Here is a 24,307-nt window from a genome sequence, read left to right on the forward strand (position 1 = left end):
TTGGTACCACGTAAACAAAAAATAAAATTAACTTCTTTTTTTTTTGCCAGTCTTGGAGCTTGAACTCAGGGCCTGGGCACTGTCCTTGAGCTTGAGCTTTCTTTTCTTTTTTCTTTTTTTGGTTGTGGGACTTGAACTCTGGGCCTGGGCATTGTATCTGAGTTCTTCAGCTTAAGGCTAGTGCTCTACTCCTTGAGATACAACGCTATTTTCAGTTTTCTGGTGATTAATTAGAGATAAGAATGTCACAGACTTTCATGCCCTGGCTGGTTTTGAACCTCAGTTCTCAGATCTCAGCCTCCTTAGTAGCAAGGATTACAGGCAGGAGCCACCGCGCCTGACTCTTGCTGTAATTCTTTGGCACAACCTTCTGCCTGGTGGCTCAAGCCAAAGACGACATTGTCTGTCATACATTCAACCAGTCAGCAAATCATATCCAACCTTCCTCCTTAATGCTTCTCCTAATACCTCTTTTCCTCCCTCTGTCACTATCTACTCAAGCCACAGTCAGATCAAAATCTTTGTAGTAGCTTTGGGATAACATCTAGCTAGTCTTTCTGGTTTTTAGCCTTGTTCTTACTGTGCATTGTCCTATGGAAGAACGACCTTGCTGCAGCCCAAGTCTTCAAGCGGTGTTCCTCCTGCAGCCTATTACTGAGCCCCACTTACTTTGCCCATCATCCACCTAGCATCTCATGCTGAGGGTAATGAACTGACCTATACCAATCTTGATTGCAAGTGTCTGCCATCAAATTATGCCCATCAGCTCACTATGTATAAAACCAGTAATATTTAGACTTTTTCCTGTTTTTATATTGAATTCTATATAAAGCTCCATTTTAAATAAACCTTGCTCTGATTAAAAAATACATTTTTGGAATATAATGCTCTGTCACGTCACACATAGTTCACTACATGTATTTCTTCCTCCAGTGTTGACTCACTCAGCCTTTCTTAAATATCTTTTTGGTGCTGTGCACTTTTTCTTGCATTCAGCTTTGCTCTCTACCTGTCTATTTGTTCCCATTTCTTTAATACCAAGAGATTTTTCCCTCTTATTTACCATTTTATCCCTGTTATAGTTGTTATATCTACTTTGTATATGCTTCACATGTACTTTTTATGTAACCTCATAAAAAGACAGTGTGTTTAAATGGTACAAACCAATGACTGGAGGAGAGGGGTTCTAAGACAAGTGTTAGGTTAAGCAAAAAGGACCTTTGAAATGCTTCATTCCTGTGCCTACATTGCTGATTTTATGTGGTTCTTTAGAGCAAATAAAAGAATGTTTCAGGGTCGGAAGCATGGCCTAGGGGTAGAGTGCTTGCCTAGCTCGCACAAAGCCCTGGGTTTGATTCTTTGGTACCATATACAAAGAAAAGGCCAGAAGTGGTGCTGTAGTGGTAGACTCTAACCTTAAGAAAGCCCAGGCCCTGAGTTCAAGACCCATTTTGAGCGCCCCCCCCCCAAAAAAAAAAAGTTTCGCAAACCAGTAGTACTCAATAGATTAGACTGAAAATTTTAGAGAAAATGATTGTCTTATCAGTTATATAGAATTCAGTTGTGGGGTATCTTAAATCCCAAGGAAAACGGGAGTGCCTAGGACCTGGGGAATCTGTTCGGGTATGAGGCACATTGTCTTGAAAGGTCAGAGTCTGGGACGAGCCCTGCAATTATTCCACAAGTAGCCAACTCAGCCTGTCTGAGTTAGCAGAACTGTTGGAGTAGAACTATACATTTCCCCTGCCCCTGACTGTATATGTGGTAGTTCTATACTAATCTATAATTAATTTTATTTTTACAGTGAGCAACCACTGAGTAAGAATAATATATAACCTATTTCTGTTTCTTGCTATTTTAGGGGATATCACACAGAAAGGATATGAAAAGAAAAGGTCCAAACTCCTGTCTCCTTACAGCCCACAGACTCAAGGTAGGTGATGAGACGTGGCTTCAACTTTTTTCAGCATTTCTGCATGAGAGAGATGCCATCTTACAAACAAATCTGTCTTTGTTCCTTTTTCTTTTTCTTTTTTTTCCCCCCATCGCCTATGAGGGGAAGAGAAAAAAGGAGGAAATGCATTGTAATTGAGCATGTTAGGTGCTAGGCACTTAAAAAATATCCAGGGCCATTGGTTCAGTTATTCAGAGCATAGGTTGTGTGTTAAAGACTAATAACTGAGATGAGTTAGTGGCAGAAAATTCTAGGCCATGGAAAATCTGTTTATTTATACTGGAGTACAAGTGGAGATGGAAAAGAGAAAAGCAAGTAGGAAGATATGAATGATGAGCAGATACAGTATTCACCCAAGGCTTGAAGGATAGGAGGATTTGCAACTAGAATTCCAAGTAAATTTGGAAATCTGTAAAGGGTCTGCTAAGGTTTTGTTTTGTTTTTATTAACATACATTAGTTGTGTAAGGAAAGTTCATTGTGACATTCTCACACATGTATATCAGCCTGGATAGATTTTTAAATATCCAAAAGCTCACAGTCACTTTTGTGCTTACCTCCAAAGGAGTTGCTAACCCTTTTCCTCTAAGCAAGCCTATCTCAAGAGTCATCATACTTTTAAACTTACTAAGGCTCTAGGATTTCCCTTGAATTTCTACCTTAATCACTTTTACTATAAATATTGTTTTCTTTTTCAAAATATAATGTTATTGTTATTACTAAGAAGCTGTACAGAGGGGTTACAATTCTGTTAAGTCAGGCGATAAGTACAATTCTTAATGGAAATGTCACCCCTTCCTTTGCTTTCCCTCAGTTTTCCTATCTCATCCCTGCCCACAATTAAAACAGTTTTCTTTAGTTCTAATTTCCCTTCGCAATGTATGTTTCTGCAGTTGTTCTTTGAAGAGCTAATTGCTTTTGCTATAAATACGATGTGAACTTGGTGCCTCCCATGTTTCTCAAATTAAGTCTTGCACAGAGCTTATAGCCTGTAAATATTTGTTGAAAGAATAATGAAATGAATAAATAAGCGTGATAAACACAATTGTATACCAATACACATTTCATTGAAATACTTGTTTTATTTAATGCATTATTCTTGGTCATACAGCTATCCCTCATTCTCTAAAACAGAGGATTGTAGAAGGATCCCCTACACATAATAAATACTGTAGATTTTGTAGATCTGTTGCTGAAATAGAATGTCCTAATATTTACATAAAATCTATAAATCTTTTATATGTTAAATCATCTCTAAATTACTTATAATACCTAATGTGATAAATCACATACAAATAGTTGTTGCCATATAAATAGTTGTGTTACCTCATTGTTTAGGGAATGATGACAAGAAAAAAAGAGTCTGGATGTGTTTAAATAATTTTTTCTCCCCCAAAATACTTTCCATCAGAGGTTTATTGAATACTCAGATGTAGCACCCTTGTATGCAGAGGTGCAGTTCTACTTTCCTACAGAAAACTATTAAGTTAGTATAGTGGCAGCCAGTTTAAAATATTTTGATGGGTGTAGAAATCTGAGAGAGAAGAGTCAGAAATTGGGCCAGTGATAACCAGTAGAAACCCAGCCTTTGCTTAGCAGGAAAAAATAGGGATGAGAAGAGTGTGGGTTATTTTTTTTTTTTTCTGATTTGCTGCTTAATTATGGACCTGACCCATGCCCCCAGAGTCTCAGATAATTTTTTAGCCACTTTGTATAAAAGCATATTCCATAGGAGTAATTCAATAAGAAATAAAAGGAACTATGACCTGTCTTTTATCCGTACATAGTCAATAAGAAGTGAAAGGAACTATGATCTGTCTTTTATCCATACATAGTCATACTACAGAGGAATCAAATCATGTTCAAAAGCCAGTTGATGAATTTCCTATGAGAAGTTTGTATTGTTAGCACATTCTTGCCCCATGGGTAAACCTACACAGGGAGCCACATCAATACACAAATAGGCAGTTGCTGAGTAATAGGGATTTGACAAACCAGACACTTGTAGTAGGCTAAGAATATGCAATGGCATATCTGCTCTTCAGGAATGGCCTTGCCAGTGTTCCTATTGGGAGAAGCAGAAGCCATCTGATACAGTTTCTTCAACTCCCTGCTGTTAGACTTCAGATTTGCCACATCTGTGTCTTTTTTAAATCATTACTTCATGCAGCAATTCTAAATGTTTTTAGTGACATGCTGCTCCTGCTGAGGCAGACTGCTGCCAAACCCCATGAACCATTTCCCCCTGTCAGCCAGGTTCTCTCAGCAGTTCTTCATGCTCCTTACTGTCCTATTAAAACTCTCAGTTTACTCATCACACAAGTCCCTCTCCACCTGTCTTATCTCTTTGTAATCTAACTGTTCCATGCTTATTGTCTCCATTGTCTCAGCTGCTTGTCATCTCCTGAACAACTCATTTTCTTACTTCCTCCCCCACCACACACACATTCTGTTCTCCTTAGCATTCTTGCAGACTCACCCTCTTGGATTAAGTGTTCAAACTGTGCGAGTGCGTGCGTGCGTGCATGCGTGTGTGCATGTGTGCATGTGTGTGTGTGTGATGGTCCTAGAGCTTTAACTCTGGGCTTGGGTGCTATCCTTGAGCTTCTTTTGCCTCAAGGCTAGCACTCTACCACTTTAGCCACAGCTCCAGTTTTAGTTATTTATTTTTTGATGGTTAATTAGAGATGGTTTGTAATGGTTAATTAGAGATAACAGATTTATGAACTTTCCTGCCCAGACTAGCTTCAAACTGCAGTACTCAGGTTTCAGTCTTCTGAGCATGAACTCTTGGAACCCATTTACTGTTCAGACTTTAAAGGAAAGGCTCCAAGCCCTCTTAACTTTTCATTGTATTACTGGTCCTCAAAATTGTACCTTCTATCACAATCACTGGAGGGCTTGCTAGTATAGATTGAAGACCCTCAGTGTCAAGATTTCTGATTCAGGTCAGGAGTTTGGCCTAGTGGTAGAGTGCTTGCCTAGCACTCCTTGGTACCACACACACAGAAAAAGCTGGAAGTGGCACTGTGGCTGAAGTGGCACAAAAAGTGTCCAAGAACAGTGTCCAGTCCCTGAGTTTTCAAGCCCCAGGACTGGCCAAAAAAAAAAAAAAAAGATTTCTGATTCGGTAGGTGCAGGGTTGAGTTTGAGAATATGTGTTTTTGTCAGGGTCCTAGGTAATGCTGAATATATTGTCCCAGATAGAGCACTTTGAGAAACAGTGCTCACTCTCTTCCCCCCTATCTCTCTAGATTACTTTAGCCACACTTGTAGCATCATTATTTGAATACAGGTAACTCTCAGTTATGTGTCTTCAACCTAGATCTCTCCTGTGTCTCTACTCCATATATCCAAGTGTATCCTTAACATCTGTACTTACATACTTCAACATATCTAAAATAATGTCATTTTGGATATGTTAAATGTATATGACTGCTTCACATCACCCCTGTCACCACCATCAAACTCCTACATACTCCGCCACACATCCCAGACTCCAGCCTCAGCAGCATCCAACCTGTTCCTCCCCTTGTAGCTTTCCCTTTCTGTGAGAATGTAATTGACATTCCTAGCCAATGTTAGAGATTGAAAGCATATCCTCAAAATCCCTATCTTCATCTGGATCTCTCCACAGTCACTGAGTGATCAGTTTTCTGGTTCTTCTTGAGCTACTTTTGGCAAATTTAATTTTTCTAGAAAATTATATTGTGTAAAATTTTCAGATTTTTAAAAGTTAGTGGCAATATCCTATTTTTTAAACTTTAGCTCTGTTTTGATTATTTGTGTGGTGTCTCCTTCTGTGATGCTAGAGACAGAACTCAAAGCCTTCTGCATGCTAGGCAAGCACTGCACCATATAGCCAAATCCATAGGCATGATTCAGTCCTCCCTTCCCCGCTTCCCCCTCTTTTTAAAATTCTTAGTAGTCTTCTCAGAGATTTTTGTCTTTTCAAAGAATGAGCTTTTCATTTTGTTGATATTTTTGTATGTTTCATTTTTTGGTTTATTAATTTCCTGTCCCTTATATATTCTTTTCTTTGTATTCTTTAAATTGACTCATGTATTTTTTTTTCTCAGTTTTCTGAGTTGCATGCTTTGATCTTTCCTAAGATCTGTGTTTCTTCACTCACATGGTCAGAAAACAAGTATGTACAAAAGCACAAAAGCTAGTCTTTGCTATTTGTTAAGACATGCCTAGTCTTGGGTAAATTTCTGTAGCTCATCTGCTTATTTTATTTGTTGAGTTGATGAATATATATATATATATATCAAATTAATGCATTGTGTTGTTCAGATCTTTATACTGTCTTTGACTATCTAACAATTTTAAAAGGAAGTATATTGAAAAACCTGTACTACAGTTTTAGAATGATCAGTTTTCCTTATAATTTCATCAAGTTTTGCTTTTATTTCTTTTAAAGTTATGTAGTCACACACAAATTAAAAATAGTATCTTCAGAGGCTATGTAACACAGAGGTAGAAGCTTGTCTGTCTTGAGTAAGACCTATACTAAAGCTGTCTTCTTTCTTCCTTCTAAACTCAGACTAATATTATTAGATGTCTTAAGTCTCCCAAACAACACAAGCACTTTAAAATGTTTGAATGTTAATCACCAACACATCCCATGTTACATTTTAGCATCGCCTTGCTTATATGTCTCAGTTATCAATTATTACATTATATAATAAGTATTGGTTTATTATTTCTTATATCTCACTCTTCCATTCAGTTATTCAGTGTCCCTTTTCCTGAAATGCATGCTTTAATGAGGATATTAGCATCCTTTTTCTTCTAAAAAGGAATGTGCACTAGACATAGAAATGGATGATCTTTACACACACACACACACACACACACACACACATACACACACACACACAATTGATAATAGTTATTGTTATTATGCCATAAGGTACTTTTGTAGATTTTTTTTCTTTCTTTTTTTGTGGGTCATGGGGCTTGAATTTGGCATAGGCTCTGAGATCTCTGTCCCTGAGATCTTCACCTCAAGGCTACTGACCTACCCTAAAGCCAAGCACTACTTCCCATATTCTAGAGGTTAATTGGACGTAAGAATCTCAGGTCCTTTTGTGCCTGGGCTGGCTTTAAACCTTGATCCTCAGAGCTCAGCCTCCTGAGTAGCTAGGATTACAGGCATGAGCCACTGTGCCAGGCTATTTTTGTAGATTTTGAAAAGATGTTTGATTTTTAGTGGCATTGGAGTACATATTTCAAATACATTCTACTAAAATCAATTATAAAATCAGATATATGAAGATCATCTTAAGGATTTTGGCGGGAACTTCCTTTTTACTTCTGGGGAGGGGGGAGAGCAGTCACATTTTCCCAGATTCAGTTGCTTTCTTACATTTTGTTTTGTTTTGTTTTGTATTTTTGTGCCAGTCCTGAAGCTTGAACTCAGAGCCTGGGCATTGTTTCTTGCTCAGAGCTGGCACTCTACGATTTGTGCTATGATTTGGGCTTTTTTTGGACATCAGAGTCACAGACTTCCTGCCTGAGATGATTTCAAACCACTACCTTCAGATCTTAGCCTCCTGAGTAGCTAAGATTATAGACACGAGCCACTCTTATGTTTTATTTATTTCAGTAGAGAGACATTTCATCATGAAGAGCTACTTGAGTATAATTTGTAAAAGTAATACATTTTCTACTAATACATTGAAAAATACTTCAACATGGTTATTACTAGAACCATTATATGCACCTGCTTTTTAAAACATTTTATGCTTTTTTTTTTTTTTTTATGGTATTGGGAAGTGAACTCACGGTTGCTTGCCAGGCAGCTCTGCTCTGCCTCGAATGCTCACATTTTTCCTCCCGAAGGGCTGAGAAATTGAACCCTGTGCATCCTAAGTATATATTCTGCCATGGAGTTAAACTCACAACCCCATGTGTATGTGCAGTTTACATTTCTCAAATCCTATAGTCTTGAAAATAGGAGAAAAATTTAACCATATAACAGGGAGAATGGAGAAATATGGAAACGGGCCGGGAGTTTGGCCTAGTGGTTAAAGTGCTTGCCTAGCATGCATGAAGACCCGGGTTCGATTCCTTGGTACCACATACATAGAAAAAAAAAGCCGGAAGTGGTGCTGAGGCTCAAGTGGTAGAGCTCTAGCCTTGAGAAAGTCCAAGGACAGTGCTCAGGCCCTGAGCTCAAGCCCAGGACTGGCAAAAAAAAAAAAAAAAAGTCCTTCAAATAAGTCACAGTAATTGAATAACCAAAGTTTGGGCTAATGTGTAAGCATAATTTAATGCAGTAGCAGCATAGAGCTTAGGCTGTAAATTACTGTAGAGCAAAAATCTGATATATCAAATGAACTTTGGAAATCACTTAAACCCTGCTAACATGGGAATGGACTGTTGTTTCTTTAGTTAAGCAAAGCCAAAGTTTATGTTGTACTTACAGGCTATGTTTTAAAGAAAAAAAACTATGTTTAGGAAGATTAATTTTAGATCATATTCATGGCTCTGGAGCTCTCACACTTTGAGAGGCATGAGAAATGAAAACATGGTCAGGGCACACTCCCCTCTCTCTGTCTATGCCAAGTCCTGTTCTCTAGACAGGAAGAACCCACTGAATGTCTCTTCATAATCAGCCAGAAGCTTCTGAAACCAAGTATAAAGCTTCTCACACTCCTCAATCCTCAAACTTCCAGAAAGAAGGGGCCAGGAAATTAACTGTTTCTTTTGGCCTGGCCCAAATAGTTGCATCCTCAAACCATATACATTCATATTCCTGTAAACTAATCATTCTTGGCCATTTCTGGCGTTTCTGGAAAATGGAGGGTTTTGTATAGGTAGATTGATTCCTCCCTTTATTTGTGGCCTGATCTTTAAGTTAAAAAACTGTTACTGGGGCTGGGAGTTTGGCCTAGTGATAGGGTGCTTGCCTAGCATGTATGAAAACCGGGTTTGATTCCTTGGTACCACATACATAGAAAAAGTCGGAAATGGTGTTGTGGCTCAAATGGTAGAGCTCTAGCCTCGAGAAAGCCCAAGGACAGTGCCCAAACTATGAGTTCAAGCCCCAGGATTAGCAGAAAAACAAAAACAAAACCTGTTACTACAAGTAAGTAGTAAATTTTACCAGTCTTAATATTACAGAGTTTTTACGTTACTTTTAGTTTTTTTTTTTTTTTTTTTTAATTTATTTTACAAAAGTAGTCAGGGGCCGGGAGTTTGGCCTAGTGGTTAAAGTGCTTGCCTAGCATGCATGAAGACCCGGGTTCGATTCCTCGGTACCACATATAGAAAAAAAAGCTGGAAGTGGTGCTGAGGCTCAAGTGGTAGAGCTCTAGCCTTGAGAAAGTCCAAGGACAGTGCTCAGGCCCTGAGCTCAAGCCCAGGACTGGCAAAAAAAAAAAAGTAGTCAGGCATGGTGTTATATGCCTTTACTCAGAAGGTTGAGACAAGAGGATTGGGAGTTTGATGCCAGCTTGAACTACATAGAATTTCATGGTAGCCTGTGAAGTACATGGTGAGAACCTGTCTCCAAACAAAAGTAAAATATCAATGGAGTAAAAGACAGAATGATAACACATATTTACTGAAGATTGGCTGTTTTCCAAGAAGAAAGCACTATACAAGTCCTACAAGACATTGTATGGCAAGCCTCTGTGGCTTGCACATCTCTCTGGTAGGGATTTGCTCCATGACAGAATATCCCCATCCCCCATTCCTGTTGCCTGAGTGGCTTTATTTTTCATTTTTTTGTTCCAGTGCTGAAGCTTGAACTCAGGGCCTGGGCACTGTCCTTGGGATTTTTCAAGACTAGCACTCTACTACCACTTGAGCCACAGTACCACTTCTGGCCTTTTGTGCATGTGGTACCAAGGAATTGAACCTGGGCCTTGTGTATGCTAAGCAAGCACTCCTCCAGTAGGCCAAACTCCTGACCTTGAGTGGCATTAAAAAAAAAATTCCCTCTGACTGTCCCATAGACTATTTTCTATTTATGTGTCTCATTTACCTACCTTACTCTTAAGCTCTTTTAGTTTTTTTTTGGCCAGTCCTGGGGCTTGAACTCAGGGCCTGGGCACTGGCCTTGGGTTTTCCTCAAGGCTAGTGCTCTACCACTTGAGCCAGCACCATTTTTGACTTTTCTGTGTATGCGGCACTGAGGAATCAAATCTAGGTCTTCATGCATAGTAGGCAAGCACCCTACCACTATGGCAAACACCAGGCCCCAGGAGTATTCTTTTAAATTACTGTATTTAGACTGTCCCCAGTTTCTAGCATAAGTGCCTTATAGCTAAATATTCTTCTACAAATATTTGCAGAAGTGGCCCCAAAAGAGCATTCCAGTATTTTCTTTGTGAAGGTAAAATATGAGGTAAGAAAAGAAGCAGTTAATCTAGATACCCAAAACTGATCTTTTCTCCCAGATTCTTCTAACAGCTTGTTTCAGTCATAGTATTTTTTTTCATTTACATCAACAAAAATTCAAAACACTGAATCACATTATTTCCCATCTGAGATTCTGAGATTGTGTTTCTCCTTTTAATTTCAACTTCATTAGTGTGTGTGTGTGTGTGTGTGTGTGTGTGTGTGTGTGTGTGTGTGTGATGTACTCAAGGCCTTTTTATTTTAATTTGCTGGTCCTAGGGCTTGAACTCAGGGCCTGGATGCTGACTAGCTTATTGGAGATAAGCATCTCACAGACTTTCCTGCCCAGGCTGACCACAAACTTCAATCCTTAGAGCTCAGCCTCCTGAGTATCTAGGATTGCAGGTGTTAGGCACTGGTGCCCATTTAGTCAAGGTCTTACATATATCCCTTGCTGGACTGGAACTTGTGGGGAGCCTTGGCTGATCTCAAACTCACCATTTTCCCTCTGTAGTCTCTAGTGTTCAAATTATAGGTACGTGCCACCATACATAGCTTGCTCTTTTTTTTTAATGTTCATTCACTTGTCATTCATTCATTCATTCATTCATTCATTCTGGTATGGGAATTTAAACCCAGGGCCTTGAGCATGTTGAACAGTTTTGAGCAGTGCCATAATTAAGCTATATGCCCAGAAATGTTTACTATTGCATAAAATTAATGCATGCATTGTATTTCATTTCATTTGTTTGTTTATTTTAATGTCAATGCTGTGGCTTGAACTCAATGCCTTATACTGTTCTTCACTTTTGTTTTTGCTCAAGTCTAGTACTATTCCACTTGAACTACATCTCTATTCCTGGCTTTTTGCTGGTCATCTAGAGATAAGAGTCTCTTAGATTTGTCTTCCTGGGCTGGCTTTGAACCTTGATCTTCATTTTTCAGCTTTTTGAGAAGCAAGGATTACAGGTATAAACCCTCTGGTACCTGTTATTTATTTATTTTAATTCATTTATTTATTTTGCCAGTTCTGGGTTTGATCTAAAGCCCTAAGCACTGTCCTTGGGCTTTCCTCAAGGCTAGCGCTCTATCACTTGAGCCACAGCACCACTTCTGGTCTTTCTAAGTATGTGGTACTGAGGAATCAAACCTGGGTCTTTGGGCATACTAAGGAAACACTCTACCACTAGGCCAAACACCTAGCCCTTGACTGTTATTTTTATTGAGCCAGTTTCTAGTATCCCCTCTCCTCTTTGTTTTGTGCTGCAATGGGCCTTCATCACCATTCTCAGGGCATTTTGAAGATGACATATATAAAAACGTCCAACCAGAATTTCTTAACATTTCTATGAGAATTATTTAAGATTTACACAAAAGTAATTTACATCAATTTAAAAGTTCTCCTAGATCTCTGTAGACCATTTTTGGCAGTTCACCAGCAAAGTAAACAATGGGATTGAAGTGCAGAGATGGGGAGGCCCCAGTCTGACTCTGAGAAAAGCAGTGAGTGCCCCACTTCCTGCTGTTGTCCCCCTACTCCCCCGCCTTTGCTCCTTAAAATTGCCCTACAGGTTCTACAGTTGTGTCTCCTCTTTTAGTGTAGCTTTTGAGGTGTTTTTTTTTTTTTTAATGGTATTGGGGAAAAAATTCCAATATCAGTATATTTGAGATTATTTCTGATTTTTGTATATATGTTTTTCTTCTTTCATTCATTGATTTTCTTTTATTTCATTGGGGTTGTCTTCCACTCAGAATAGAATTCCAGCCTTTGACATGTTCTTTCTTGACTTATGACTTCTGTGTTTTTATTTTTATTTTTTTCTCTCTCTCCTTGGGCCTTAGCCACTGCTTTTTTAGGAATAAGACATACCTATGAATGTGATGACAAATAAAGTTGGCTGGGAGTTTGGCCTAGTAGTAGACTGCTTGCCTAACATGCACGAAGACCCAGGTCCAATTCCTCGGTACCACATACATAGAAAAGTGTGCTGAGGCTCAAGCAGTAGAGCTCTAGCCTTGAGAAAGTCCAAGAACAGTGCTCAGGCCCTGAGCTCAAGCCCAGGACTGGCGAAAAGAAAGACATTCTTGTGACCTACAAGATTTCTACCTAACTTGGATTGACTGTTCATATTGCTGGTGGGCATTTTCCCACAGTGTCCTAGTACCATATAGGTGTACTGGGGTTGCCAGCTACTCCACACATCTTGTTCCACAGTTCTGAGTTTAGTCTGCCTCTGAAGTTAATTGAAACCAAGGAACTAACAAGTAAATAAATACTTTTATTTTATTGTATTTTATTTATTTATTTTTTTGCCTGTCCTGAGCTTGAGCTCAGGGCCTGAGCACTGTCCTTGGACTTTCTCAAGGCTAGAACTCTACCACTTGAGCCTCAGCACCACTTCCGGCTTTTTGCTATGTATGTGGTACCGAGGAATCGAACCCGGGTCTTCGTGCATGCTAGGCAAGCACTTTAACCACTAGGCCAAACTCCCGGCCCCTAAATAAATATTTTTAAAAGAGAAGGAATAATTTATCGTGTGTGTGTGTGTGTGTGTGTGTGTGTGTGCATGCATGTGTGCATGTGTGTATGTGTGTGCGTGCGTGTGCGTGCGTGCATGTGCGTGTGCATGTGCCATTCCTGAGGCTTGAACTCAGGGACTGAATGTTGTCCCTGATGATTTGTGCTCAAGACTAATGCTCTACCACTTGGGGCCCTATCCTACCTACTTCCTACTTTTTGTGGTTAAATGTGGGCTTTCCTGTCAGGGCTGGCTTCAAACTGTGATCCTCAGATCTCAGCCTCCTGAGTAGCTAGGATTACAGGTATGATCCACCAGTGTCTGGCATAATGGTGATTTTCTCTCCCTCCCTCCCTCCCTCCCTCCTTCTCTTCTCTCTTCTCCCCCCTCATCCCCTTCTCCTCTCTATCCTTTTCTCTGGTCTTAGGGCTTTGAACTCAGTGCCTAGAGCCTATTCCTGAGCTCCTTTGTTCAAGGCTAGTGCTCTACCACTTAAGGCCACAGCGCCACTTCCAATTTTCTGGTGGTTAATTAGAGATAAGAGTCTCACAGACTTTACTGCCTGAGCTGACTTTGAACCGTGATCCACAGATCTCAGCTTCCTGAGTATCTAGGATTACAAGTTTACAGTGTTTTTCTTAATGGTTTTGTGCAAGTATATGAAATAGTGAGAGCCACACGTTTTTGTATATAATTTATATAATTTCAAGATAACAGATAAGCAGGATTCTTAGGTTAACATTTAAATCATATCCTTTAAGTTGATATTTCTGTTCCTGTCTATTTTTTTTCTAACCACCTACTGGTTGGAAGTGAGGGGAGACAAGATCTTAATTATTTAAACCAAAATATTAGGTGTCTGCAGTATAAAAAGGGAAAGCTCATTACTACAGGCATATAGAATGAGTAAGACCAGCCTCTAACCTCAAGTTATTTATTCTATAACAAGAGAGATAAGACAAATAAGGATTATAAAAGATAAAATAAGCACTGTATGATAGTTCCAAATAAAATACTGTAGAAATTCAATGGAACTGAATTTAATACCAATTAACTGAAATCAAGAATGACATTTGGAATGCTGTTAAGTAGGCAAGGTGCCTTTGTGTGGGGGAGTAGAATCTCTTTCATGTATCTCATTGTGATTTACAAGTTCCTTCCCAACTGAAACTTATAGCATAATGGAAAGAGCATGGAATTTTTCATTGTATTCCCAGTTCCGTTTTTTTCTTTTTTCTTTTATTTGCTAGACTTGGGTAGCATTAAGATCTCCATGAACTGCAACACATACTGTAATTATATCTTTCTCTCACATATCTTAGCTGAAGGAAGTCCAATCCCTTCCTCTTGGGACTTCTTTTTTCTCCTGAATTGTGCATAAACCCAAGAGATTTAAGTAGTGCGACCTGAGAGGTGGTCAGTCTAGCTTTCACAGCCACAGGGGAAGACAGTCCCCAGGGTGCTACTAAATCTAGGCCTGCTGACCATCTGTGAAAGTAAACCTGACCCACTGCTAAGTTCACTTCTTGGTCTGCCCTACTGCTATGCTTTGGAAGAAGAGCCCACTTTGCTTGGCCCCTCTTAGATTCCAGGGCAGAGCTCCTATGCTGTTCCACCTCCCACACTGCCATTTCATGATGTCTAGTGGCTTAGAGAGCTCTTGGTCAGATCTGTTCAGGCGCCTTCCTCTTCTCACACCATGGTCTCTTCACTTCCTTTACTTTGAGAACCCACCTTCAGGAATCAGACCTTCAGGTGCCAGCACTTTCATTCCTCCTCCTTTTCCCCAGGCCTAATGTTAATCACCCATCCTCCGAAGGAAGGCTGTACTCCATGAATCATATTCCATAGTCTCCCCGGGAAAGGGGCTCAAGGTGCCCCCACCCACATATCTTGGGTGGGGTAGAATATGACCAAGGGTGCTACTTGTGATTCAGGGTGATTATCAGCATACTCTTGCTATAGAAAATTAAATCTATGATGGATGTCCTGCTTGCCAATTGTCTCTGTCAGATTGTGTTAAGAAAGTTGAAAGAGCCACGGCAATGTGGTTACTATTGTTACCCTGACATTTCCTGTTTGTTTGTTTGTTTATTTTGTGGGTTTTGGAGCTTCAACTCAGCCTGGGCACTGTCCCTGAGCTCTTCAGCTCAAGGCTACCACCCTACCCTTGAGCCAAGTCCTTCTTCCCATTTTCTCGAGGTTAATTGGAGATGAGTTTCAGGTCCTTTTTGTGCCGGGGCTTGCTTTGAACCTTGATCTTTAGATCTCAGCCTCCTGAGTACGTAGGATTACATGCATGAGCCACCATGCCCAGCTCGACATTTCCTGTTTAAATGACTTCACAGGTTGCCCATTGGGCCACTTGGACCGAGTGACCTGACATTCCAGCCTCACTTTTGTATCACCCTTCCGCTTCCTTTCTGTTAGCTCCACCAGTTGTTCTTAGACTTAGCAAGACTTTGCTCCCTCTCTGAATGTCTACAAACACTGTGTGGACAGGTGGCTTTCCCCTCTCTCTGCTCAGCCAGGTCCTGCAGTGTCTTAGCTTTGACAAGTCAAATTCTCTATTATATGAGTTCAGAAAGCCTTGTTGTTTTCCTTCTCAGCCCATGCCACAATAGAAACGCTTCAGGTGAATTAGTGGCCATTGGCTTAATATGTTCCTTTCTAGATACCAGCAGCAAGACTAATTTCCTCCCTAAAAGTGGAAGTATTTTGTTCTGTGTTACTCAAAACTCATCCTGCTTACTATCATATTCCTACATGTGTGACTATCCGTTAAATTGTAGGTTGAGCTGAAAGATAAGTTGACTTGGCTTTTTTCCTGTCTTCCGGAATGGAAAATTTGTGTAGTTTGAAACCAGTAAAAATCTGCTTCTTTGGTTTACCATTGTTTACTGAATTCATTACAAACATATAAAAGTTTGACATCTCTTTCTACAAAGATCAATAAAGTACATACATGTTAGCTGTTGAGAAAGGAGGGCTTTGTGTTAACAGAAGCATTTAAACTTTGTATTTTAAAAAGCTTAACTATTAAGTAAACCTTCTATCATCATTACTTAAACATAATGCTGACCCCTAGTGGATTCTTGGCTTGCTCTCTGAAGACAAGCTGCTTTAGCCTGATGGCATCATAGTTGTGGCTTGCTGATCAGCAAGCGGTCTGTTTCTTTGAACCTCTTTTACTGTTTACACTAGAATTTAACACTTATAAAGAAGACTTAAGAGCTGGGAGAAGCCATAGGTAGGGGTGTATATAAAGTGGTAGGTGCACCTAAAGTGGTAGAGCAAAAAAAAAAAAACAAAAACAGGAAAAAACTAAAACAAAAAACCAAATCAACAATCAAATTCTCGTCACTGCTGGCTCACATCTGTAATACTGAAATCTGAGGATCATGGTTCAAAGCCTGCAGCACAGACAGAAAAGTCAGTGAAACCCATCTCCAATTAACCACCTAGAAGTAGAGCTGTAGCTCAAGAGGTATAATTCTAGCCTTGAACACAAAGCTTAGTAACAGTTTCCAGTCCATGAGTTCAAGCCCTAGGATCAGCATGATAAATAAAGAGTTAAGTTCTGAAGCTGGTAGCTTCCATTCCAGCACTTAAGTATATCTAATGTATTGATTTTGTACAAAATTTAATTTAGTGGCTTTTTTGTTGTTGTTGTTGTTGTTTTTACCCATCCTGGGGCTTGAACTCAAGGCCCGGGCACTGTCCCTGAGCTTCTTGTACTCAATGCTAGCACTCTACCACTTGAGCCACAGTGCCACTTCTGGCCTTTTTCTGTTTATGTGTGCTGAAGAATCAAACCCAGGGCTTCATGTGTGCTAGTCAAGCACTCTACCACAATGATCCCCATTCCCAGACCCAAAATTTAGCTCCTATAAACAACAACAACAAAAGAATATGGTAAAGAATTATGTGGTATCTTGTTAATATTCATTTCAAATAGTTATAAGGCCTTTCTATCCCTGCTAATCCTTATGCTTGCACACAGTTTTTTCCACACATATCGGTAATCATATATTATACATGACATGTATTCTTTTATCATGTAGGTATTACTTCATTTAGACTCAAGTGTTGTCATAGTCTACATGTTTCATCTTTAATAGCATATAGTATCTCAGTGTGTAGAGATATTAGCTCCCTATTTTATTCAAAAACATAGAAACTTGTAAGTTAGTACTCCAAGTAATTTCTGAGTTCTGGTTGCAGTGCAAAACCCTGGGCAAGGAAAATGATTCACCTTTTGGCAGCATCTGCCCAGCCAAGATTACAGAGCCTACTGAATATTGCCCTCTACCTTCCCATTGCCTCCAGACACCTCCCTCCTCTTCCTTGATAAAGCCTTGGGTACAATGGTTTCCTGCCCTGTTCATAATAAATTAGTGTTCTTGCAAGTAAGCTAAAGTGGGAATAAACCTTCCCAAACATTAAAAATCTGTCTAGAACATGCTATCTTTCACCCTTTACTCCAAAATATACATTAATATGCCTGCTATAAGGAACAAAGAAAAGGAGATAACTGATTTTAGAATGGAAATTCTTGCTCATAGTATCCTATTTGTCTAGGAAGGAATGAATACTGAGTAATTTAACAGGTTATGACCTTCAAATTATGAAAAATCCAGTATTTTCAGACCTCAAAGAGGCCTGTCTACTTGGACAGCTGATTCCTGTGGGGACTGAGATAAACATACAGAGTGTGTATTAATGCTGTTACATGAACAACTTGGCATGTGGCTTTGTTTTCAGAGCTGGTGCAGTAGGGCTCTTGGCTCCATGTCATTACACTCTCCATTCCCATTAGAAGACTTTGTGTTACATTTTCTTGGGGCTGGATCTGTGATAATTTGTAGCTAATCCTAAGTGGAAATGTGCATTTTCTTCAATTCTTCCTTAAGTAAATACATGAACTCCTGTTTCCTCTATCATCATTTCTTTGCAATTTTATTATTTAGCCCAAATTGTTTTTCCTAATCTACTGGCTTTTTCTGTGTGTGTGGTACCAAGGAATAGAACCCAGGGCTTTGTGCATGCTAGGCAAACACTCTACCACTAGGCCACATTCCTGGCTCCTATCTTCTTTTCTTTTTTCTTTTTTTTTGCCAGTCCTAAGGCTCGAACTCAGGGCCTGAGCATTGTCGTTGGACACTTCTTTTGCTCAAAGTTAGTGCTCTGCCATCTGAGCTACAGCACTACTTCTAGCCTTCTCTGTGTATGTGGTACTGAGGAATTGAACCTGGGGCTTCATGCTTGCTAGGTGAGCACTAGGCTATGCTCCCAGCCCCTCTTCATTTTTTTTTTTATCCTTTGGATAATTAACTATCAAATTTGGAAGCATGTTTCTAAGTGGAATGATATGGTCTCTTCTGTTTTATTGGAATACTAACCAGTGATAAGTAAATTTAGTTGTAGCTTCATTATAACAAAATAAATAATAGGGGCAGTGAGTGTGTCCTGGTGGTAGACTGCTTGCCTAGCATGCATGAAGCCCTGAGTTCAATCCCCTGGTATCACATACACAGGAAAAAAAATTGAAATTGGTGCTGAGTCTCAAGTGGTAGAGCACTAACCTTGAGAAAGCTCTCGAGGACAGTACCCAGGCCCTGAGTTCAAATCCCAGGTCTGATGATAAATAGATATTAATTAGGGGTGTTTTAAAAGTTGGTGCTCTCCTACAACCATTTTTCTGCATATTTAGAAGCAAAGCAGATCTTTTTTGTGACTATGAATTCCATCCTGTATGTATTATCTAATCACATAAATAAAAATAGCACAAGTTTTTATTCTCTATTTAAAGTTGTTAGAAAGTATTGTAAGTAATTCCTCAATCAGTGGCCAAGACATTATTTGAAATGGCTTTGATGGCTAATGATTGAATGTTTATAGGTTCTTCCTCCTCCTCTTTTTTTCCCTGTTCGTTAATAGCTGATTCCAAATATTGAAGCATTTAAATTCTCCTAAACAAAGTTATTAATTCTTATTGTTTTCTTATTAGAGAGTCTGCTCCCCCCCCTTTTTTGCCAGTCTTGGGAATTGAACTCAGGGCCTGGGCACTGTCCTTGGACATTTTTTGCTCAAAGCTAGCACTCTGCCACTTGAGTCTCAGTGCCACTTCCAGCTTCTTCTGTGTATGTGGTTCCGAGGAATCGAACCCAGGGCCTCATACATACTAGGTGAGCACTTTACTACTAAGCTACACTCCTGACCCTAAAGTCAGATTTCTTTTAGCCTTTTTCCCTATCCTCTTTGGTTGCAACCCAGTAGAATTAGACAGACCTTGGGTTTGTTTGCTGGCTTTGTAAATTTTTTTTTCCAGTAGTGAGGCTTGAACTCAGCCTCTAGGCACTGTCCCTGAGCTTTTTTGCTCAAGGTTAGCACTCTACTACTTTGAGCCACAGCTGTACTTCCACTCTTCTGGTAGTTAATTGGAGGTAAGAGTCCCACGGACTTTTCTGTTTGTGCTGGCTTTGAACCCCTGTCCTCACATCTCAGCCTCTTGAGCAGGAAGGATTATAGGCATGAGATACCAGCACCCAACCTGGCTCTGTGATTTTAAGTCAAAGAATGGGTGTCTCTCTGTTCCTTTTCTGGAGAAAGAAAGAAAGAAAGAAAGAAAGAAAGAAAGAAAGAAAGAAAGAAAGAAAGAAAGAAAGAAAGAAAGAAAGAAGAGGAAAAAAAAGAAAAACTAGTAGTTCTGATTTCATAGATTTATTGTGAGGAATACATAAAGAGCCAGGTGTTTGTTAGATGTTAAAGACCATACAAGTCTCTGTCATAGCTATCCATTCTTGTCTTTACAATGTGAAAGTAGCCCAATAAATGTGTTTATAAAAACATTGGAGTTGGACATGGTGGGGCATGCCTGTAATCCCAACATTTTATTGAGTGGACAATAATGTTAGCCTGAGTCACAGTAGGACTCTGTCTCCAAACAAACAATAAAACGCAGACAACGGACCATATTAGGCACATTGGCCTGTGGACCTCCTTCAAGACTATTAAAAGAAACACTGTGAAAAATAGTGAAAATTCAGCATAGCTTTTCTGTGAAATGGACTTTCAAAAGAATGTAGATTGATGTTAAAATTCAGTTTATGCTAGAGGACCAATGAAGAGAGTGAATGAGTATGAATATGTCATGTATGAAACCTAAACAATGAAACCTGTTGAAATTGTTTTCAGAGATGGGAGGGAAGATGAGAGAAACAGATGAAGATGAGTTTGATCCAGGTACTGAATGTGTGTGTGTGTGTGTGTGTGTGTGTGTGTGTGTGTGTGTATGTGTGTGTAAACTTCAGAAACTTCTATCTTATACAGTGAATAGATGCTTATCTTTTAAAATTCAGTCTATAACCAGTGGCTTATGCCTGTAATACTAGCAGTCTAGCAATTCAGGAGTCTGAGGTCTGTCTTTTTCTATTAGTCTGTTAGTAGTTTTAAGATAGTTTCTAGTCTGAATGTCTTTACATCTTTTTTGGGGGGTTGGGCAGTCCTGGGGCTTAAACTTAGAGTCTGGGTCCTGTCCTTGGGCTTTCTCAAGGTCAGTGCTCTACCACTTGAGCCACAGCACCACTTCTGGCTTTTTCTGTGTATGTGGTATTAAGGAATTGATCTCAGGGCTTCATACATGCTAGGCAAGCACTCTACCACTAGGTCTCCGGCCCCTACATCAAATTTATATATGCATATTAAAGCTCTCTAACCTTTTATTAATATGGGATAATAGTAACTACTACAGGATATCATAAGAATATTTGATATTCTCAGAAATGATAGCTGTTACTGGGTAATCATCTTCAAAACTTTTTTTTTCAGAAACAGATTCAACAATACAGAAAGAACATAGAAATCAAACACCGGCTGCACCTGCAACTCAAACTTCTGCTCCCTCTAAGTATCACCGAACTCGATCTGGAGGAGCCAGGGATGAACGATACAGATCAGGTGAGAAGGAATTGAAGAACTATTGGATGATTACTGACTGGTATGAATTTTGTATGCTAAGAACGATATAAATGATCAGTGTGGGTGTTTTCCTTTGTGGCACCAGAATGTTCATAGTAATTTACTCATCAGTCATTTATTTAGTACCTACTATGTGTGAGATACTACATTCAGTGTTTGTTGACTGTGTAGCATTTTTTTTTCTTGATCTCCTTGAGCACTATCCTTGATCTCCTTTTGCTCAAGGCTAGCACCATACCACTTCCAGCTTTTTCTGTGATTCATTAGAGATAAGAATCTCATGGATTTTTCTGCCTAGGATGGCTTGGATCTGAGATGCTCAGATCTTAGCCTCTTAAGTAGCTAGGATTTCAGATGTGAGACACTAGTGCCCTGGCTTACATTAGGACTTTGCATACTGTGTTAGAAGTAGAAGTAAATTCCTTTTGTAAGCATTGTGTGCGTGCGTGTGCGTGTGCATGCACACGTGCATGCATGTACAAGCACACACATGTGCCTATTCTATGTGTCCTGGAGTTTGATCTCAAGGCTTGGGCACCAATCTTGAGATTTTTTGGCTTCATTATTTATTTATTTATTTATTTATTTATTTATTTATTTGCTACCATTTCAATCATGGCTCCATTTCTTTCTTTTCATTTCTTTTTTGTGTGTGTGTGTGTGGTTAATTGGAGACAAGACTTTTATGAACTTCCTTTCCTGCTAAGGCTTGCCAAACCAGATCCCAGCCCTGTGTATAGATAGGATTACAGACATGAACCACTGGTGCCTGGCCATCGACTATACAGCATTTCTTTTTTTTTTTTTTTTTTTTTTTTTGGCCCCTTTCTCTTTCTGGCCCCGCTCGCTCCGGCCCGGCTAGGCCCCCTTTCTAGCTCAGGCCCCGCTCGCTCCGGCCCCGCTCGCTCCGGCCCTGCTCGCTCCGGCCCGGCTAGGCCCCCTTTCTAGCTCCGGCCCTGCTCGCTCCGGCCCGGCTAGGCCCTCTTTCTAGCTCCGGCCCCGCTCGCTCCGGCCCGCTCGCTCTGGCCCAGCTTGCTTCCGCCCGGCTCGCTCCAGCTTGCTCTTGGCCCCGCTCGCTCCGGCCCTGGGTTGCTCTGGCCCCGCTCGCTCCGGCCCGGCCAGCTCTCGCTTGCTCCTGGCTCTGCTCGCTCTGGCCCCTTCTCACTCTGGCCCCGCTCGCTCCTGCACGCTCCGGTCCTGCTTGCTCCGGCCCCGCTCGCTCCTGCACGCTCCGGTCCTGTTCGCTCCGGCCCCGCTCGCTCCGGCCACCACTCGGTTGGGCTCTGTTCACTTCAGCTCAGCTCGCTTCTTTCGCTCTCTGTCGCCGTCGCAGTCTCGTCTCTGCCACTTTTCCGGTTTGGTTGTGTCTCGTCTCTGCCACTTCCGGCTTGGTTGTGTATGTGGGATACCGAGGAATCGAACCCGGTCTTTGTGCATGCTAGTCAAGCACTTTAACCGCTAGGCCAAACTCCCGGGCCCAGACTATACAGCATTTCTGTTCTCAAGGAATTTAAGTTGCAGAAGAGCCAAATAAGTACAAAGGCACTGTGAATAAATAAGTAAATAAAGTGGGTGATGAAGGTTGTGTGGGATGGTAGTGGGACAATTTAGTGGATTCTTGAAAAAGGCAAGTGTTGCTCATCCTTTTATTGACTAGTCTCTTAATTAATGGACTTGGAACAAAAACTTGTAATGAAAAACATTTTTACATTTTTTTTACTGTTATTATACAGGTGATATGATGTACAGAGGGGTTTACAAAGAAATTTTAAATTAGTAAATCATTCAGTTTTATTTCTTCTAGTCTCAAAAGTACTCCTGGGGAGGGAGAAGGCAAGTGCTATGCTGGGTTGTGGGAGCCTGCCATGTCTACTAGCCCTGAATGTGCGACTCTGGTGGCTTCTAGAGCTCTAGTAGGAAATAAGCAGGCCATTCACTGTCCTCTGTGCCAAAAGTTGTCCCCAGGACACATTTCAGGATTTAAGTTGCAGAGTTAAGTTGAAAGATTGACTGGAATATTATTTTACACTCCCCATAGTTTTGTCTCTCTTACATTTGCGAAGGTTACCATAACCTTTAACTTCTTTAGAAAATGTGAGGGAAGACATGATAAAGAGTTGCATCAGTCACTTTGTGAACAGGTCTTACTACATCTCTGTTGCCATACAATGGAAGGAGCAGGTAAAAGCCATTCAGTAAGGGAGGAAAAAGGAGTATACACTCTATAGCAGAATTTTCCCTTATACTTAGAATCAAGCATCCATGGAAAACAGAAATAGAAGCAGATAGTAGAAACAAAAGTAATTCATGAAACCTAAAACTTAAAATGCAAGAGTCAGCAAGAAGTAAGAGATGAGGGCAAGAAAAATCAGAAACCAAATCTTGAGGAATTTTGAATACCATTGGGATTTGGCAAAGTGGTACTGTAGTCAAGTTTTTATTTGTTTTAGTAGGAGCTCATTCCAGCTGCATGCTTTACCACTGTTTGTGGTGTTGGTAGTGCTGAGAAGGAGTTTTGGGAAAGAGAAGGAATGCAAGTACTTATGATTGCCAGGTGCTGGTGGCTCACAACTGCAATCCTAGCTACTCAGAAGGCTAAGATCTGAGGATCCTAGTTTGAAGCCAGCCCAGGCAGAAAAGACCCTATGAGGCTTTTACTTCTAATCACTTAAAAACAGAAAGTGGAGCTGTGGGTGGTAGTGCTAAAGCACTAGCCTTGAGGAAGAGCTCACAGTATCAGGCTCTAAGTTCAAGTCCCACAACCAACCAACCAACCAGGTGCTGGTGATTCATGCCTACAATCCTAGCTTGAAGCTACCTTGGGCAGAAAAGTCCCCATGAGACTTATACCTCCAATTAACCACTCAAAAACTGGAAGACCAACTGGGAAAAGATATTCACCAACAATACATCTGACAAATGCTTAATATCCAATATCTACAGGGAACTCAAGAAACTAATCCCTCCCAAACCCAACAAACCATTCAGTAAATGGGCAAGGGAACTAAAGAGAGACTTATCAGAAGAGGAGATTAAAGTGGCAGAAAAGCATATGAGAAAATGTTCATTATCTATGGTCATAAAGGAAATGCAAATAAAAACAACCCTAAGATACCACTTTACCCCAACAAGAATGGCCAAGATTTTGAACTCAGACAATGACAGTTGCTGGAGGGGTTGTGGAGAAAAAGGAACCCTACTACGCTGCTGGTGGGAATGCAGACTAGTTCAGCCACTCTGGAAAGCAGTGTGGAGGTTTCTTAAAGAACTGAAAATAGACCTTCCCTATGATCCCGCCATACCACTTCTGGGCATCTATCCTGAACATCATGACCCAAGATATTATAAGGACACCTGCTCAGCAATGTTCATCTCTGCACTATTCACAATAGCCAGGCGATGGAATCAATCCAGATGCCCTACTGCAGTTGAATGGATACAGAAAATGTGGTACATATACACAATGGAATTCTACATAGCCAACAGACAAGATAAAATAATGG

The 24,307-nt window shown here is 40.3% G+C and overlaps 1 protein-coding gene across 2 annotated transcripts in view; it reads left to right on the forward strand.

The window, feature by feature from the left end:
* Positions 1-24,307, forward strand: part of Dip2b (DIP2 acetate--CoA ligase B (putative)) — a 230,636-nt gene that overhangs the window by 110,022 nt on the left and 96,307 nt on the right. For both annotated transcript variants that reach the window (XM_090325667.1, XM_090325674.1), the window contains exons 2-3: positions 1,862-1,933; positions 20,655-20,783. In XM_090325667.1, the coding sequence (XP_090181793.1) occupies positions 1,862-1,933; positions 20,655-20,783 (201 nt within the window). The remainder of the gene's footprint in view (positions 1-1,861; positions 1,934-20,654; positions 20,784-24,307) is intronic.

This window comes from Megascapheus bottae, chromosome 2 (genome assembly GCF_031878675.1).
Source record: "Megascapheus bottae isolate mThoBot1 chromosome 2, mThoBot2.hap1, whole genome shotgun sequence".
Lineage (NCBI taxonomy): Eukaryota > Metazoa > Chordata > Mammalia > Rodentia > Geomyidae > Megascapheus > Megascapheus bottae.